This window comes from Acomys russatus, chromosome 8, assembly GCF_903995435.1.
Source record: "Acomys russatus chromosome 8, mAcoRus1.1, whole genome shotgun sequence".
Classification (NCBI taxonomy): domain Eukaryota; kingdom Metazoa; phylum Chordata; class Mammalia; order Rodentia; family Muridae; genus Acomys; species Acomys russatus.
The window spans coordinates 9,492,671-9,511,405 of record NC_067144.1 but is presented as its reverse complement, the minus strand read 5'-3'; the positions used below and the strand labels follow the sequence as shown (position 1 = coordinate 9,511,405).

The window sequence follows — 18,735 nt, the reverse complement described above, 5'->3', positions numbered from 1 at the left end:
CCTCTCCAGCCACTGGTGACACAAGTCCTATGGCCTCACAAGTTCCTAATTCCTATTGCTTCTCCAATGTTTAAATTCAAAACATCCATTTCTCATAAGTTTTTTAAAATTTTGATTTTCCTCACTGCATTAAAATAGAATTAATCTTATATTCTCCTACAATATTCTTCAAACCATGATAAAAATAATAGCCAGGCGACTGGAAGAAAAAATTGGAAACACAAAAGCATGAGCTCAGCAGGCAGACAGCATTTTGGATTAAATACACCATAAGCAAGGAGCACACTGGCAACTTTGTACCAGTCTCCACTTAGGTTTTGACTCATATATACTTCCTGTCCGTGGTGATGGAACACTCATCCAAGCTGGCATTTGAATCTCCACATTAAAATGGCTGTCTCCTCTAGGAGATATGCACCTTAGTAATTTCTGTTGATATGTAGAAATGCGTAGCAAGCCTTCCACTGCATGGCCATTGTGTGTATACCAGCCTGTGGGCTATGGGTCGTGTAGGAAGAGTTCACCCTGACCCATAACAGCTCTGCTCTGGGGAGTATATGATTAAACTCTGCCTTCCTCCCACACCTCTTCCCATGCTTACTCAATTATCCAAGTAAGTCCCATATTCTAAGAATATAAGAGCAACACTCAAGGCTAGGACGGATCCACCACAGGTAGGTAAGGAGTTCAAGAAAAGACTCGTACCTCTCCATATCTGTGCGATACAGACAGGAAGACATCAGAGTAAAGAGAGGCTGATTTTATAGCTACCTGGGTGGATGGAATTACACCCACAAAGTCACATCACTCACCTCTCTCATCCAACTGTGCCTCAGAATGTTAAAAACTCTTTGTAACCTCTAGGATCTGCCTCTCGTATACTGCCAAGTTCATCTGTCATAGCATGGCCCATGCATGGGCTCTACACTGTAAGCCCATGATTCTACTTCAACCATTCCAGCACAACCCACAGCTTCTCCTGAAGCTCATTCCCAGAGCTTGTTCTAGTGCGCCATTTTGAGGTGAAACTGCCATGGTTTGGATATGATCTGAGTCAACTCCAAGGTACTCTGTGCTTATATTTTATCACTACTGTAAATGAGCAGAACTACAGGAATTTATCACAAAGAGTGTGCTGAGGTTAAGAACATTAAAAAGTGGCTGGAATTAGAGGGGGTCAGTAGAGCAAGACTCACGATTGAATCCCTGGTGTTCTGAGGGAAGAGGAAAAGAGAAGCGCACTGGTGTGTCCCATCAAGGCCACCTGCTGCCTACATTCTCTGCCAGCAAGAATTCATCACCACATATCATGCCCTGGCCTCCTCAAACCTCAAGTTAAATAAACTGCTTTTCTTTATAAATTTAGCCAGTTTCAGATTCTTTATTATAATAAAGCTGACTACGACAACTTCTATTCCTCACCCTCAAAATCCTTCACAGGAGGAACAGCTCAGCAGTTAAGAACACTGGCTGCTCTTCCAAAAGACCCAGGTTTGGTTCCCAGCATCCACATGGTGGCTCACAACTCTGTAACTCCAGATCTAGGAGGTCCTATGCCTTCTTGGGGTTCCATGGGTACTGTCGGGGTACACTGTGTGAAAGGTGGTCTCTGCATATTCAGATGTTGATGGCAGCACCAGCAGGGAGCTGACTCCTAGGCAGATTTTGACATTGTTCTTCTTATGACCCATCACTGCCCTCACATTTTGTAAACATTCATCCTCCTCACTTGCCTATTGGCTAAAACAAAGAGCTGGAGGCAGTGGCTGGACAAGACAGGGAAGGTGAAAAGAAAATGGGACTCTGGCAGGTAGAAGGCAGGAGCTGTGCCAGCAGGACACATAGGTAGTGGGTGTGAACAGATGCAGGGAGGCAAAGAACTAACCACATGGCAGGTCTCATACTAGAAGAGTTGGGTTAATTTAGATGAACTAGCTGAGACTCTACCGAGCTACAGGCCTAAGCATTTAAATATTAATAAGTCCTTGTGTCATTATTTAATTGCTGGTGGGTCAAAGAGTGTCCAGCTATAGGGGGACTGGGAAGCATGTGCTACATAGACATACATGCACGCATGCGCGCGCGCACACACATACACACACACACACACACAGAAAAAGTGTAATAAATTTTATTTTCAAAAAGCCATCTCATGATACTACAATATAGATGAGCCTGAAAATGCACTAAATGATTGGGCTGGAGAGATGATTCAGCTGTTAAAAGCAGTTGCTGCTCTCCTAGAATGCCAGAGCTCCATTTCCAGCACCACCATGGCAGCTCGCAGCAGTCTGTAACTCCTGGTTCAGGAGATCTGACACCCTCTTCTGGCCTCTGCCAATACCAGGCACACACGAGGGGCACAGACAGACATGCAAACGGAATACCCACACGTACAAAATTAAAAGAAAATACATTATGTTTAAAAAAAAAAAAAGCCAACCACAAAGAATCATAACTGGTTGGTTGTATTTAGCCAGACAGAAACATCACAACACAGAGTGTAGACTGGCAGGGTGTAGTAGGGGGTGATAGCAGGTTTGGGGAAGATGAGCGACAGGCTATGAGCATAGCATTTAATTTAAGGTGATAAATCATTTCTGAAAGTGATACTGCTGATGATTGTACAACTTTGGAAATACACAAAAACCCAGTGAGTTAAATCACTACTTTCAGTTAGTCTAATTATACATTAATAAAGCAACCTAAGAAACTTTAGCCCTCTAGGCACTTCACATGGTATTTACCCTGATTCTCCCCAATTTGCTAGCATCCCTACAAAGAGTGCTTATACGCCTAGTTAGCATGTGCCATCCTAGCCAGCAAATAATTACGTGTGGTTATTTCTGTGTCTGGCTGCACAAATAGCCTATGTATGCTTTCAGTGAAATAAAACAAGTTACATATTGTCCTGCCCAGTCCTCTGATAAGAGTTAAGCATTTACCTGAAAATTAAGAAAACAAAACCTCATCATACATAGTAAATGAAGACCATGATTTTTAGCCAACTTATAAGGCACAACTATAACAGCTATAGCAGGAGCCCTGGCCCTACCTACCTCCTCTCTACTTCAACAGTCCAAAACCAATTATGTGGGACATAAGAAAGGAAGTCACACCAAAGAAATTGAGTAGTCTGAAAATATTTCTTATAAGAAGGCATCCCCTCGATGAACAGGAATTCAGCCTGTGTTCCCTCCCTCCTTCTCTCTCTCCCCCCTTTCCCTCCCTCCCTCCCTCCCCTCCCCCTCTCTCTTTTAAAAGCTGATCACTTCTTGTTATGTAAAAATATCATGGGAAAATGGGGGGGGGATGGGAGGATACAAGGGATGGGATAAACATTGAGATGTAACAAGAATAAATAAATAAATAAATAAAATTTTTTAATTATTAAAAAAATATATCATAAGGAGTACTCTTTTTACGAATTTGATTCAAAGAGTTTTGAACATATGAAACGTGGCAAATAGTTTTAACATATCTCTTTAATAAAAACAAGACATTTTTCTGGACTTGTTACAGTGACTACCAAAGTTATATGCTACTAGCCCAACTATTTATACAGTAGGTGAGACAGGAAGGGACTAAGCTGACAAAAGCTTTATTCACAAGTATGTTTGTGTATGTGTAGTGTATGTATAAATCGTGCTCTCTTTCTACATTAATGAGTGGAAAATAATTTTATGTATTTATTTCTATGGTCCTATGCATGCGAGTCTGTTCACGTGCCTGTGGCGATCAGAGGTCAGCACCAGGAACCTTCCTCAGTTTCTCCCCACCTCAGTTTGGGAGACTTTGTCTTTACTGAACCTGGAGCTCACAGACTTGGGTAGGCTGGTGTCAAGTGGATCCAGGGAATGTGCCTGTCTCCAAACCCCCATGCTGGGGTCACATACACACAGCACCACACTCAGCTTTTATGTGGGTACCAGGGATCCACACTCAGGTCCTCGTGATTAGCAGGCAGTTTACTGGCAGCGAATTCCCCTAGCCCACAATCAAGTCTGTTTTTATTTTTTTGCCATTCATAAATATGAGAAATTATTTGCACTTCTATATTATAGAAAGACCATGTTGCTTTTCCTATCAAAACGCTCAGAGCATGCCAAGTTATTCAGATACCTCTTCACCTAGACTAAAGGGAATAGTTTAAGAGAGGATATACCAAGGAGTGCTCACAAATTCAAAAGGCTCTTCCTCTTTAAACCTGAGAAGCACCATGGGGTCCACTCCCTGCCTTCCCTGAGAGGACATGCCCTCCTCCCTCAAATGAGGTGAGAGCAAACAATGCCTGCTGGCCCAGCAGTGCTTGGTGTCATTCCACTCCAGCACTTAGGATTACTGAACCATTTGCAAGCCTGAGAAAGACAACCATAACTCCTAAATGAGATACGAAACTCTGACTCCAATGCTTTGCTGCCTAGACCACAGCCTGTGATAAGAGTGCTTTCATCTGCCTGTCATCTTTGCCATGGGTACTGGTGGCCATGACACCCCTTCAGAGCATTGGTCTCTGAACACATAGGGACTGGGTCTAACCCATATTAACCTTCTTTAAGGTAGACTAAGTACTCAGCTCGTAGATGTCAAAAAATTATTTTATAGATGATTAATAATTCCGGCACAGGCCATTTAAATGGATTTAAAGGCTATTTCTGAGGTGTTCTTGGTAAAACAAAGATACTGAGTGAGTTAACAATAAGAAAGGGTGCTAAAAGGTAAATTCAAATAGGCCCCATGCAGAGAAACAAAGCTCTGAGCTAATATTTACACCAGCTTCCTGGTGTCCAAAAGCAAATTCTCTCCTGGTGTCTACAGGTATGACTCTCTGTTGGATGCAATTCTCTTCAACAATCCTGCATTTTATCTGGTCAGTGCCTTAAAAAAAAAAAAAAAAAACAAACTTAGATCCTAGGGGAAACACAATAAAATAAGGCTGAAAGCACCCAGAAGACATTGGTTGAGTTACACTGAGAAAAAGCTCAGGGTCCACCTAACATGCCATGCGGAAAACATGCAGGCCACAACCTGAAACTGCATTGCCCCTGGGGAGAGCCTAGTTGAGGCTCATGCCAGAGCGGCCTCCTCCAGTGCCCTTCCCCACCCTGCACAGGGCAGCATGAAACTCAGCTCTGCCAACCTCAGTCTCCCTGAGGGGTTTAAAGAATCCAAAGGACACTGTGTTCGTCCAGCAGGACGTGACCTCTTAGCAGCCGCCACCGGGAGTACACATTCCATGACAGAGACCCTGCAATCAAGACGCTGGAAAGCTGACCGTAAAGTTAGAGCACAAGGCCAACTGAAAACCCAAAGAGCTGGCTGACAATCACGCTGCTGATTAGATGTGGACAGCCTCTAATGACATCACACGACCTGCATCACCTGCAAATCATAGGCATCTACCTAGTGGCCATCAAGAGCCAGGTTTGCATGCTGGTGCGGCTACTTGCTGGTTGTATAGTCTTAGAGAGCTGGCGAGAGCCCTCTGAGTTTCTGAAAGCCCTTATCTGTGAAAAGGAGATGATCAGGCAGCGCGGTTAAACTCGAACTCTGCTTAATAACTAGTGACTAAGCCTGTAAGTCCCAAAGGCATCATTGGAAATAGTCACAAGGATCAGAACAGAAGAAGCCTCACAGTCAACAGGAGCCTAGTGTTTTATCTACAAGGGAATGCTCAGCCTGGAAAGAGAAGGGCCCTGCCTAAAAACATGCAGGAAGCCAGGCACAGGGACACAGATGAGGTGACAGCCTCTGTTTCACAAGCTTTGGACCCATTCGCTGATGAGAACTGCTGTCAGAATCACATCACGTGCTAACCAGCAGCAGTGTGTGCTTGCTATTCCTGATAATAATGTGCCTTGCGTATAGGGCATACCCATTGCCGTACGGAATCCCTACAACTACCCAGGAGACTACTAAGACCAGGGTCACAACTGCTGGAGCCGAGACAAAGAACCTGGACCAAGAAGGGCTGAGATTGTTCTTGCCTTCGTCATGTCCCACCGCTTTTTTCAGAGATGTGCAGCCCCTTTACTGAGAGCGGTGCCCTCCCATTCACGACATGCTATGCTGGACTAGACTCCAAACCAACTTGTTTAATTTTTTAAAGATTTATTTATTTAATGTATGAGTGCTCCATCTGCATGTACACCTGCAGGCCAGAAGAGGGCACCAGATCTCACTATAGATGGTTATGCACCATGTGGTTGCTGGGAATTGAACTCAGGTCCTCTGGAAGAGCAGTCAGTGCTCTTAACCTCTAAGCCATCTCTCCAGCCCCCATTAATGAAGACTTTAAACAGCAGACCTTGACCATGATCCCTTGCTCATCAAATCCTGAGTCTGTAGTAAGAAAACCAGGCCATGTGCTGACTATATTTTCGTTTTGCTCTGACTTGATTGAATTTAGTAGAACAAAATCTTTCCTAGACCTTACCCTCCTTGTCTGTCTATGGAGACTTGGGCCCCAGCCTTCCACAAAAACAATGGAGTTGGTGCTGGGAAGGAGGAGCCACGAGATACATAAGCAAGCACTGGGCCAGCACCCCGCCACTTAGCAAGTATCAAATTCTTATGGCACAAGTTAAAAATGACAAGTCGCTAAAGGAAGACACACAGAGAAAATACAGGGTATAACCCACTTCTTCTAAAATGGCTCTGTTTCTCAAGCGAACAGGAGCCTCATGTCAGGGCAATCCTTTTAGAACAGAAACAGCAGAGATCCCATGGAGACTCTTCTCCGGCTATTGGACTTTCCAAACACAGGCTATTACCTCTCTCTCTGCCCCTTATTTATGTATCTACCACCTAACCAAAGCACCAGTTGCTGACTCAGTTTTGGTTCTGTCTTGGTTTAAGGTGCATAAAAGGTGAGCAGCACGAAAGTGCAAAGGAAGGGCTTCCACACTTGCCTTGCATAGCAAGGACAGACTGAGGGAAGGTTATTAACTAGCCTCAGTTTCTTCAACTCTATGTATGGGGTTTTGCGAGATCTCCAACAATCTTTCCACCTAGCTAAACAGCTAAAACTCCATACAAGCAAAGAGAAAATGCCACAATGGTCAAACCAACTATTTCCAAATAGTTAAATAAAAACGCTAATTCTGCACAAGCTCTGACTCTGAACACAAAAGCCAGCCAATAAAAAATCTCCAAAGCTTGCGTGTTTTGTTTGGTTGGTTTTGGCTTTTCTGGGAGTGTTTTTGTTAGGAGGAAGGCTAGCACCAATAAATAACCGAGTTTTGCTGAAAACCATCCAGGTTAAAGGTCAAAGTCACATTCTGGTCCAGACAGTGCAGTGCTGTCTTTTCCCTGATATTACCCAGACTCTACACAGTCTCTTCCTCCTAACATTTCATACCCTGTGGAGAGGGAAGGCAAACAGGGGTCTACAGTTTAGCTAATATGACTTCATGATTTCATGCAAGACTACAAGAACACAGGGTGAACCTTAAGGATTTTAATAGTGAAGTCAGGTTGGCCAAAGAATATCTAGAGTTTGGATGTTATGGACAAAGCTTTTCCAATATAACATTGATTTGGCAAAATCCACACTGAGTATAGCAGGAAGGAAAGTTAGGTCTGTCTGTTCGTTTGTCAGAACCTCAAGCTTGAACTTGCTAAAAATGCAAGGACGATCCTCAAAATGGATGGACTAAGGAGTACGGGCTCTGGAAATGATACAGACTTTGTGTAGCTGGCAATTCTGCAGCATAAGTTAGGAAAGACTGGTCAAACATGCAAAGGGACTATAACAAGGATATAGCTTTACGTTGGCAGCATGCTTATCCCAAGAATCAAGCTAAACCATATAATTGAGAACTCATACATTTAACTATTTTTACCATCATTATATTTACTATTATATTATATTCACTATCAAGTGTTACATTTAATGCTATTTTTATCTATAATAAATCTGCCACATAATAATAAATGGACAACATATGCTACAACTTTTGTGACTCAAAAGGACTTCTTGGGATATAAAAGCAATTTCAACCTAGACAGACTAGTTCTTCACGACTAATGACGTACTATGTGATACTAGGTAATGCCGACCAAACTCTTTCTGCCTCCTCTTCCTCTTCCCCCTCTTCCTCCTCCTCTTTCTTTTCCCTCTCCCTCCTCCTTCTCCCCTTCTCCCCTATACAGTTTACTAAAAATAAATCCATTTTCCTTATGTCAGAAAGACAACATGACAATATCAAGCAGTGAGTTGGCAAGGGAACAGAACTAATATAGGCCTACCTAACTGAAAGGCCCTGCAGTACTTGTCAGTATTTGTCTTGGGACCTCTGTTCTCACACACACACACGGGACACATTCTCATATGACACTTCTCTATGACTTTGAGGAATGCCACCCTGCTATCACTGCAGTCAGTTCAAAGGGAGAACATCATCAGAGAGAAAATGAAGAAGGCGTGGCTTGCCCTTCCTAGAAAGACAGTCTGCAAAAGTGAAGTGTCCCTAAGCACAAATACATGTAGAAGAGCTGAGGCAACCAGAGAAAGATTAGAGCACACAGACAGAGTGCAGAAGAAGAAAAGATGTATAAAAGAAAGTGAGGAAACCACTTCCATCATGTGTTTCACCCTTCCCCTAAAGCCTGCAAAACACAGGGCCAGGAGAAGTGGCTCCCAGGTGAGCATCTGCCATCCCCAGCACCACACCTGTTCTTATAGCAAAAACAAGTTCTCAAAGACACCCTGTAGTATTCACGATGAACAGACACAGAACAACCCAGTGTCCACTGAGAGATTTCGAAATACAGGATAGATATAGCTATATGGATGGATATGGATGCACACGCAATTAAAATATTTCAGCCTTCAAGTAAATAGAAAGCAGTCATGGTTGATTTCCTATCAAAAATAAATAAATAAATATAATATATTTTTAAAAGTTGGTTTCTGCCACTTCTGACAATATAGACCTGGAGAAATCATGTCCACTAAAATAAGCCGAGAACAGCAAGAAAAGACCAAGAATGGTAAATGCATGATGTTAGGTACATGTGGGTATTGACATAATTAGCCAAGGAAACAGAGGGAATACAAGTTACCAGGGACTGAGGAAGAGGAGGAAGCCATTGGGGACAAGATACAATGCTCAGTGAGTCAAGGTGAGACGTCTTACAGTCCAGAGCCCAGCAAGAGGGCAGCAGTTGATACTGCCACTACACATGGGATTTGCTAAGGGACACCTTACCTGCTATTATCCCCACTTTCAAAAAAAAACCTAACTATGTGGGGCTATAAACTCATCACTCACTTGTCATCGCCATTTCACAGTGTACCGTATATTAAAATACACTGCCCATCTTGAATATATAAACTTCTTGTATGCCAATTATACAAGAATCAGGCAGGAAAAACTTTTGGGGGGGGGGGGCAGGGGGAAGGAGAGAGAGAATGAACATATATTCCAGCAATGTTTAGAACAAGGCAGCGACTCAGGGGTTAGTGCTCCCTGTGTCTGCATTCCACCCACGGAGAAACTGCTGCCTGCTTACTTCCAACACTTGCTGGTACATGTTCTGGGGTGTTGGCCACAACTGCAGCCTTGAGATTTCACAGCTATAGCATAGAGTGTTTGGCCAGTACGTGCACTTTTTGGGGCTTCATAGGGCCCTTGCTAAAAGTGACAGTAAATATAAAACCTCCTTTCACTGCAGAGAGGAGAAATGCATCAAGGACAGCACTAACCAGTACTGGCCACCAGTGCAGGGCTGCTGGTAGCACTCTGGCACTCTGGCATCCAGATCTGCTGTCCAGCACAAGGGCATTCCAGGAACTACTCTCTTGCCTACACTCCACCCAGCTCACTTTTTAACGGCAAAGAAAATAAATGTTGGCACCCAAGATATTAAAGACATAAGGAATGAAATTTGATGTTTTAATTTACATTTCAATTTTGATCACATATTTACATTATGCTTTAAACTCACAAAAAAAAAACCAAAAAAACAAAAAAAAAACAAAAAACAAAGTAAATAAATAAGACTTGGGACTCCGTAGCATCTCTTTATTAGTTGATTTAATAAAGAGTGCTCTCTCTCTCTCTCTCTCTCTCTCTCACACACACACACACACACACACACACACACACACACACACCTTCTACAGACTTCCATTTTCAGCCTTTGTCCCTTCTATTCAAGCCCATCTCTCACAGAAAACAGGCCAGCCCCTTTTAGGGAACATTCACTAGGCTGTGCCAGCGGCTCCTTCCTGGCTCACTGTAGTCGTGGGACGTGGAGGAAGCATCCAGCTGCCAATCATGTGTTTGAACCCCTAATCCTCATATATGAGAGCAGTTTTGGGGGGAGGGACTGGAACCATTAGGGTATGAGCTGAGCTGGTATGCATAGGCTACTATGGGCAGGACTTTGAAAGTGCTAAGTCGCCACTATAGCTCTCTGCTTTCTGCCTACAGCTGCAATGTGACAGCTATCTCCCAGGTCACACTGTCATGGCCTGAACCATCCTACTGCCATGTGGTCGTGGTGATGAAGGACTGAGCTTTTCCCCGCTCACACTGCTTCTGCCTGATATTCTGTCCTCTGTCCCACTGACATCCAGTCACATCCCCCTCATGCGAAAGCTGACCATGGTAACAGAGAGGAAATAGAAAAACAAACAAAACAAAACAAACAGGCATAGCTCACACCCTTCACAGCCGAGAAACATATCAAATTCTGCCCAGTGGGCTGGTGACACTTCAAACTGCTTTTCCTTCTAGAAAGCTCTATTTGTCTGCACTTGTCTCAGATACCAACAAAAATTGTTGGTTTTGTCCTCTGATAACCACAAATCCCATAAAAATGTATCTAAATGGCTTTCGTGTCTGTCTCCAAGAGAAGCTCCCTGCATTAATTTTCCCCAAATGTCAACCCTTTAAAGGAAGGGGCTAGGTATGTTTAATCTAGCAAGTATGAAGGTAGAGCTGGAGCTGGCAATGTAGCTTAGTGAGTAGCAGCACTTCCCACAAAACCGAATGAATGATCACCAATCCCCAGGGCCTGCATGGCAACTCCCACAAGTTGTCCTCTGACCTGCACATGCATGCAGTAGTGTGTGTACACACATGCATGCCCATGCTAAAGCACTCACGCACAGCTAAATGTAATCAAAATGTCTCTTTTAAAATAAGAAAATTTGTGTAAAGACTAATGCCAGTAAGCATCATACAGGAGAGACTCTGTTAAAGGCAGTAAGACAAAAGGAGCGGAGGAGTTCCGGGTTGGAGGCTGAGCAATGCACCATGCAACCCTTAGGAAGTGCCTTCAGATACAGAACAATCTATTTCACGTATGAATAGCTGGAGGTGGGGCTCAGGATGGGTGTCCAGTGGTCCAGCACATGCATGTGCAATGGGTTTTACTCCCCAACAGCACAAGATGGGAGCAAGGTGGAAGGGAAGGCTGGAAAGGAAGGGAAAGGGAAAAGGAAGGAAAAGAAAGGAAAGGAAAGGAAGAGGTAGCTAACATTACCTGTGTGTGAACCATGAAGCCGAGTGTCAAACAGCTGAATGTTTTCCAGGATTCACTCTGTCACTCCCCATAGCAACCCTTAGGAGACACCGTTTTTACCTAAATTCAGTAAGAAGGTGATGAGGGGTGAGATGCATGAAATTCATGCAGTTGGAGAAGAAAATAAAATTCTCTTCAACCCTGGGTTAAGACATTCTGCTAGCATGTTTGGCTTCTACAGATGGTTGCCAACATCACAGTCAATGGAAGGGTGGAGTATTTTCTAGAATTAGACTGAAAGAGGACATGTGCAAATGACCCACAGGTAAAGGGCTATAGAAGTGAAGGACACAGAGATAAGCAAGCTTGCCTAGGAGCTTAGTCGGCCTCTGTGGACACAAGCTGCCACTGGGCTGCGATCTTTGCTAACGTGGCTAATCTTCAAACTAGAACTTGCACATTCTTCACTGAAGCTGAACTGCTGGCGTGCTACATGCCAAGCTCAACCCCCATGGCTGTTCCCTTGTCTATGGCCATCACTACAGCTGATGCTGCCTTCCTGAAGTGTCCACAAGCAAGTCCCAGCGGAGGAGGCTAAAGGGCTCTCAGCAAAGAAGTGGGTGTGGCGATCAAACTCGAATGGTGAGAGGGAACATCTTGTGGCCAATCTTAATGACACTTAATTCTCCGATGAGAAATTCTGTAGTAAACACATTCTTGATTCTATGCAAAACATTTTTAATTTCATGGCCTGCTAATCACACAGCTGTTACATTTCTCTTCCCATCAGTTGTTAAAAAAAAAATAAATAGATAATAATTGTAATAATAATTTAAAAACAGTTGGGCCTCAAACAAAATTTGAGCCCTAATGAATTTTCCCATCTGGAATTAATAACATGGTGGATAGTGAAACTGCCTTGCTCCAGTTGATATAATGTATCTTACATTATTATAAGCATCAAAATATAAAGTTGAACGAGCCAAGGGCGTGCTGATGGGGCCACAGAATGCAGTCTTTGACAAGCCCGGCCCTAATGGTTGAGACTGTGACAGAGACTAACAGCATGTTTCCTGTGCTGTGTCTTCATGTCCTCCCATTCACATCAGGCACAATTCATACCATGCTGACTACACACATGCTATTGTGAACAGCGTGACCCAGATACAGAGAGCAAATCAATGTGTTCACAGCGCGCGCGCGCGCGCGCACACACACACACACACACACACACACACACACACACACACACCGAACCAACATAGGGAAACAGGGCAGAGTCTACTGCTAAGGCTGCAAATCAAGAAGAGCAGAACAGCACAAGATGGAGGGTCATTTAAAAAATTATCTGGATGGAGAAGTAAAACCAAAGAAAGATGGCAGCATTGATTAGCTACCTGGGGCAGAGATGAAGGACCAGGGAAGAAGGCAATGAATAGAGAGGCGCCAAAGAAATAGTCTACAAAGAAGCAAACACGTGCACAAAGACAACAATCATCATCATCATCATCATCATCATCATCATCATCATCGTCGTCATCATCATCATCATCGTCAAGTGGCCCAGAGTATCAACAGAGGATCTTCAAAGGAGATGCTCCCATGTTCCTTTCCCCATAATTTTGTATGGAAAAAAACGCAGAGGTGCTCAGAGAACCAGCGTGCTGTCCATCTCGCTAGCACATCCTGAGTCTCAAGTTCATCTGCCGAAAGGGAATTCAAACGTCATCACCTCCTGAAGCCCCTTGCCCAAGCCCAATGTGGGTTCCCACAGCCTTCCCTCCTGACCTACCCTTTGTCCCCTAGTAAACTGTGCTTTATACAATAGCTGGGTCATCTCTTTTAAACTGAGATCTCCAACAGGTAAGTTAAGTTCTCTGAGCCAAAATGTCCTCCACAGCAGTGCCATGCCTTTATTATGCAGAGTGGTATTTGTCATTACTACTATTGTCAGGTTGACTGGGCTCTAGTGTCATCTAGGAGATAAGCCATTGGCCATACCTGTGAGGGACTGACTAGATGAGGCTAACTAAAAAGGGAAGGCCTACATTAATTGGGTGCAGCACCATTACCTAGGCTGAGGAAAAAAGGAATGCCAACATTCACCACGCGGCTTCCTGGCTGCCAATGCACATGACAACACCCCCTCAAGGCCCTGACATCCTGACTACCCTGCTGTGATGTGCTGCCTGCTGTAAACAGAAGGCAGAACAGACCTTTCCTTCCTTCCTTAAGGCGTTTCTGTGATGTTTTCCGCTTAGAAATGAAAAGAGTAACCAACACCTTTCTTGAGGAAAGGGTGTGCTTTCTAACAAAAATCTGAAGGGCACTTCCTCATGATGTATTCTGACAGCAGACAATGTTATTGTAGGAATTCATAAATTTACCCACAGCCATCAATGTACAAACCTATGCATGGCAACCCCCAGGCTCATATGAAGAGTTCTGAGAACTAGCACAGTGAGTCCACAAACTGCTTCAGCATTAGCTAGGAGCTTAATAGAAATGCAACTACCTCACACTGCCTGAGGACTACTAAACCAAGTCAGCAGAGGGCAGGACTCACAGATCTGAAGGATGGGTGTGTGGGAAGGAAGGGCTCAAGGCTCAGGTAGAGCCAAGGCAAAGGAGCAGGCGGCTCACACTAAGAAGGAGTGCGCTGATCATAAAAAATGAGATGTTGAGGAGAGAAAGAAATGACCTATCAGGTGTGCCTCCAGGGCTGCAGGGGGCTTTGTAAAGAGCGCTTGAAAGATGGCCCTCAGCTGCTGCTTTGGTCTCACACAGTTATAGACATGTGGTATTATTAGAGTGTTGTACTACAGGAAAGAATTCAGCATTCGTTCAAAAACAGTATGTGGTCATTCTCTCACATGTGAACATCAGCCATAAAAATAGCTATATTTACCTCATTCCCCAATTTCATTGTTTAAGAAATTTAGGAATGAGATTTCAGTATCTGGGAAACAGGCATTCATTTTCATCCCCATAGTCGGGATACATTATTTTACCCTTGAGAAACTTGGTTTTATTGAAACTTACAGACTTTTGACAGTTCTGACAAATGCACGCCTATGACCAACCGCCTGTTGTGCTGACAGTGTCCAACCTCATCTATACTTCAGAGCTTTAACTCAGGTTATTCTGCCATATCTGGTGATGTGTGCAGGCAAACAGCAAAGGAAAGAGGCTCATAGTGGTGATGAGCGAGTGTGCAGGGGAGAACGGAAGAGAACACAGTAGAAATCAACAAATGAAATGGCCAAGGAGTGATCAGTAACAAAAATTTTGAGTTTGGAGTGTTTTTCCTTCTCCCAAAACAGAGAGGAGCTCATTAAGAATAAAATTCACATTTGCCACCAGAACAGATGAGATACTTGACAGGCTTACAGGTTTATCCGACATTCCTTGTACTATGGGGGGGAGGGGATTGGATCGGGGGGGGGGGGGGGATGGGATCGGGGGGGGGGGGGAGCATACATTTATGAACAGTAACAGTTCATAAGCAACACAGCTGAGCGGCAGAGAGCTCACCTACCAGGTCCAAGGCACTGGATTGCATCCTCAGCAGCACAAAATGAAAAGGAAGTTAAGAGCGGAAATGAGGTAAGGACTAAAGTCAGACACAGACGGTGAACTCTCAGAAATCCCTCGGTCAGCTCTCAGTGTGGAGAACTGCAACTTCTGAGCAGACTTACATAAGGACCAGAGCAGGCAGGAGCAATTGGCAGTGCTGTCCACTAACAACCTGAGGGCAGAAGCCACAGAAGTCAGAGAACATTCTACCCTAAGACTAAACTGTATGACTGGTACTAACAGTACACAGCTCCAACCTCAGTGCAATTGCATAAGAGAGGAAACATTAACAGTCAAGAGCATCCAGATTTGCTTGACCTAGACACTCCACCGTTCACTTCATTCTCCATTTTTAAAAGCTTTGCTTCTCCAATCTTTACTGTCCTTAGAGGATACTTTGTTTGTTTTGAGACAAGGTTTCTCTGTGTAGCTTTGGCTCTCCTGGACTCTCTTTGTAGACCAGGCTAGCCTCGAACAGTCACCCACTTGCTTCTGCCTCCCCAAGCACTGGGATTACAGGCATGCCACCACCATCCCCATCAAGGATACATTTTGAAAAGAAAAAACTGGTACTATCAAATTTCACCCTCAATGACTCATCAGAAGAAACTGAGGCACACAGAATAAGAGTGGCCCATGGGCACAGAAGTAGTAAAAGCACAGATGTCAGGTTTTTTTTTTGTTTTGTTTTTAAGGAATCGGGCTGTCTTTTCCAAACTCAGCCCCTGTAGAAGGATGACTCAGTTGACATAAACAATGTGCCAAGCAAAATTCACAACTATATCCAAGGTCAAAGAGAAACCAATAACAAGCACAGATAGCTAAGGAGACCTTGGGGAGAGCAGCTGGGGAATATTCTACACTACCCATTCTATATGCTCCAGTTCCACGGAAGGTTCTGCAGTGAAAATAGAAAGTTACAGTAAAGTAAAAAAATAAATAAATAAATAAATAAAGTTACCATTCATAGATGTGCCAAACACAAAATCAAACTTCTGAAATGATGTGAAATCCATTCATTTTTAACTACAGAAAAACACAGCAGCCCTTGCATGAGGCGCAGGAGACACACAATCCAAAATGGGTTCCACGGCTTTAGTCTTGAACCAGGAATTTACCCAGACAGTATGAGGGGCCCACACAACAAGAGTGCTGAGCAAAAAAAAAAAAAAAAAAAAAAGGCTTTGTGAGGCACATTTGATGTAACAGTCACATGATTAGCAAACTGTCACATCAAACTTTTCTGCAACGTGGGAACACTTTGACACTTTGTATTTTTAAAGCTGACATTTTGATTCATTACTGTAAATAGCACTTTGGGTTAAATATTGTGACAGGGAACAGATCATATACATGTACATATGTATATATTCCCTCTATATATTACACGTGTATATTTGTCTAGCTCTGAAACAGTTTATAAGATAGGAAACCTTTCCCTTCACTGACATTTTTGGGCTAGTGTATACAACAGCTATTCCAATCCTGACGTACATATTTCATTGGCAGGAAGCCCGTGGAGTGGGAAGATGGGGTGACTGACGGGGTGACTTATAAAGAGGCTCTGAATAAGCCTTTTGTGTTCCCACAAAGGATTTTTAGAAATAGTATATTAACTTCCTGTTCCCAAGTTCATAAAACCATTGTCACAAACACATGTAAGATACCCCCCAGTCTTCAGGGTGCTCTAGATCTCCAGGAGAAAACAGACACAGGAGAAACCCAAAGTGAAGAGAATTACAGGAACAGTCAAGGTGCAAAGTGATGGGTTTTTTTTTGTTTTGTTTTTTTTGTTTTTTTTTTTTTTTTTTGGCAGTTTGGATTATTGCTTTTGCTTTTTGTTGGGATAGTAGGGGAAGGTGGAAAATTGTTTGCCTTTTTTTTTCCTTTTTTTTTAAATAACATTTTCCTTTATTTATTAGAGAGGGTTACTGTTAGTGTTCACAAGCAACTTAATACAAGTAAGCAAAATGTGGCTATCAGTAGCAGTTAAATAAAATGCAAACAAAAAAGTTAAGATCTATGAGTCTTCTGAAAGAAAATATAATATTTGACTTCCATCTGATACTAAAGCCCACCAACTGTTCATTCTCCTTGCAATTCTTTTCTCCCCCTTTTTAAAAAAAAATGAAAATAGATTCTTCTCTCATGCAATACATGCCAGTCGTAGTTTCCCCTCCCTCTATTCCTCCCAGCTTGGCCCCAAATCCCCAGATTCAGCCCCACTCCCACTCCCCCATCCCCTGACCCCAGTTTCCCTTCAGAAAAGAGCAAGAGACAACAGCCAAACAGGACAAAACAAGATGCATTAAGACAAGGCACAAAGCTCTCACACCAAGGCCAGACAACGCAACCCAACAGAAGGAAAAGCATCTCAAGAGCAGGAAAAAGATTCGGACACACGCACCCACTCCTGCTGCTAGAAGGTTAGAAGTCCCACAAGAACACCACGTAACATCCATAACATGAATAGAGGGCCTGGTGCAGACCCAGGCAGGCCCTGAGCTTCCAAGCACTTCAGTTGCTGTGAGCCCTTATGAAGCCTGCTTAGTTGGTACAATGGGCCAGCCTCGCCTGGTGTCATCCACCCTCTGACTCCTAGAACCTGGACTCTCCCTTTCCTTGGGGTTCCCTGAGCTCCAAGGGGAAAGACCAAATAGATAGAGACCTCCAATTTAGACTCTCTCACCATAGGATGTCTGGCTGTGGGTCTTTGCACCCACTCACACCTGCTGCCAGACAAGACAGTACATAAGTGCACTCATATGTACAGAGAGAGAGAGAGAGAGAGAGAGAGTGTGCTTTGTATAAAATACAAAGCGACACCAACATGGACACTTGTTTTTGTATTAAACTTTCTACACTATTATTATCCCAGTTACTTTTCTCCAAACACCTGGAAAGTCACGGGAAAGAAACCAGAGAGCTATATATAGCCAGATTTTTACTTACTAGAGGTTAGCTCTGGGTCAACACTGAAGTTTAAATTAGACATCAATGTTCTCTCTGAGTACATTATTCTTTATATAAAAAGAAAACTGATCCAATTCCGTGATCCAGGTTTGTGACTTCTCAGAAAAGATGCAAATGTTATCAATAAATAAAATGCTATCGATAAAACTCATCCAGGCTCAGAAGGTAAAGGCGACCGCTGTGTGAGCCTGAAACCTGAATTCACCCCATAAAACAAGACAAAGCTGAGAGAGAACCAACACCATAAGGCTGTCCTTGACCTTCACACGTTACAGTACAATGCACACATGCACATGCACACGTGTACAGCTTACACCCACATTACAGTACAATGCACACATGCACATGCACACGTGTACAGCTTACACCCACATTACAGTACAATGCACACATGCACATGCACACGTGTACAGCTTACACCCACACATAATACAATTTCTAAATAGAACTCACCCAAAATCTGCCAAACTTAGGAAAACAAAATGAGTGCCACTTAATAAATAAGGCAAATTTTAAATAAAGCCTTAAAGGGTCAAATGCAAAAATCCCTGTGTCCTTCTATAACGCAAAGAGAAATCATTGCACTATCTGCTCACTTAATCAAATCGTGTGGAGCAAGAAGACCCCACCCTATGTTCTGGACACGGCATTATTAAAAAAAGAGTCACACAAACTACTTCAAAAGTTGCTGGAAATTTTAGAAAGAAAATT

The 18,735-nt window shown here is 43.3% G+C and overlaps 1 protein-coding gene across 2 annotated transcripts in view; it reads right to left on the bottom strand.

Annotated features, from left to right (window-relative positions):
- The window catches only part of Lpp (LIM domain containing preferred translocation partner in lipoma), a 441,832-nt gene that overhangs the window by 410,809 nt on the left and 12,288 nt on the right, over positions 1-18,735 (bottom strand). The window contains exon 1 of one of the 2 annotated variants that reach the window (XM_051150787.1): positions 11,497-11,741. The exons of the other annotated variant lie outside the window; for it this stretch is intronic. Coding sequence (XP_051006744.1) covers positions 11,497-11,511 — 15 coding nt within the window. The 5' untranslated portion in view covers positions 11,512-11,741. Of the gene's footprint in view, positions 1-11,496; positions 11,742-18,735 lie in introns of those variants that run through there. 2 annotated transcript variants of the gene reach the window in all.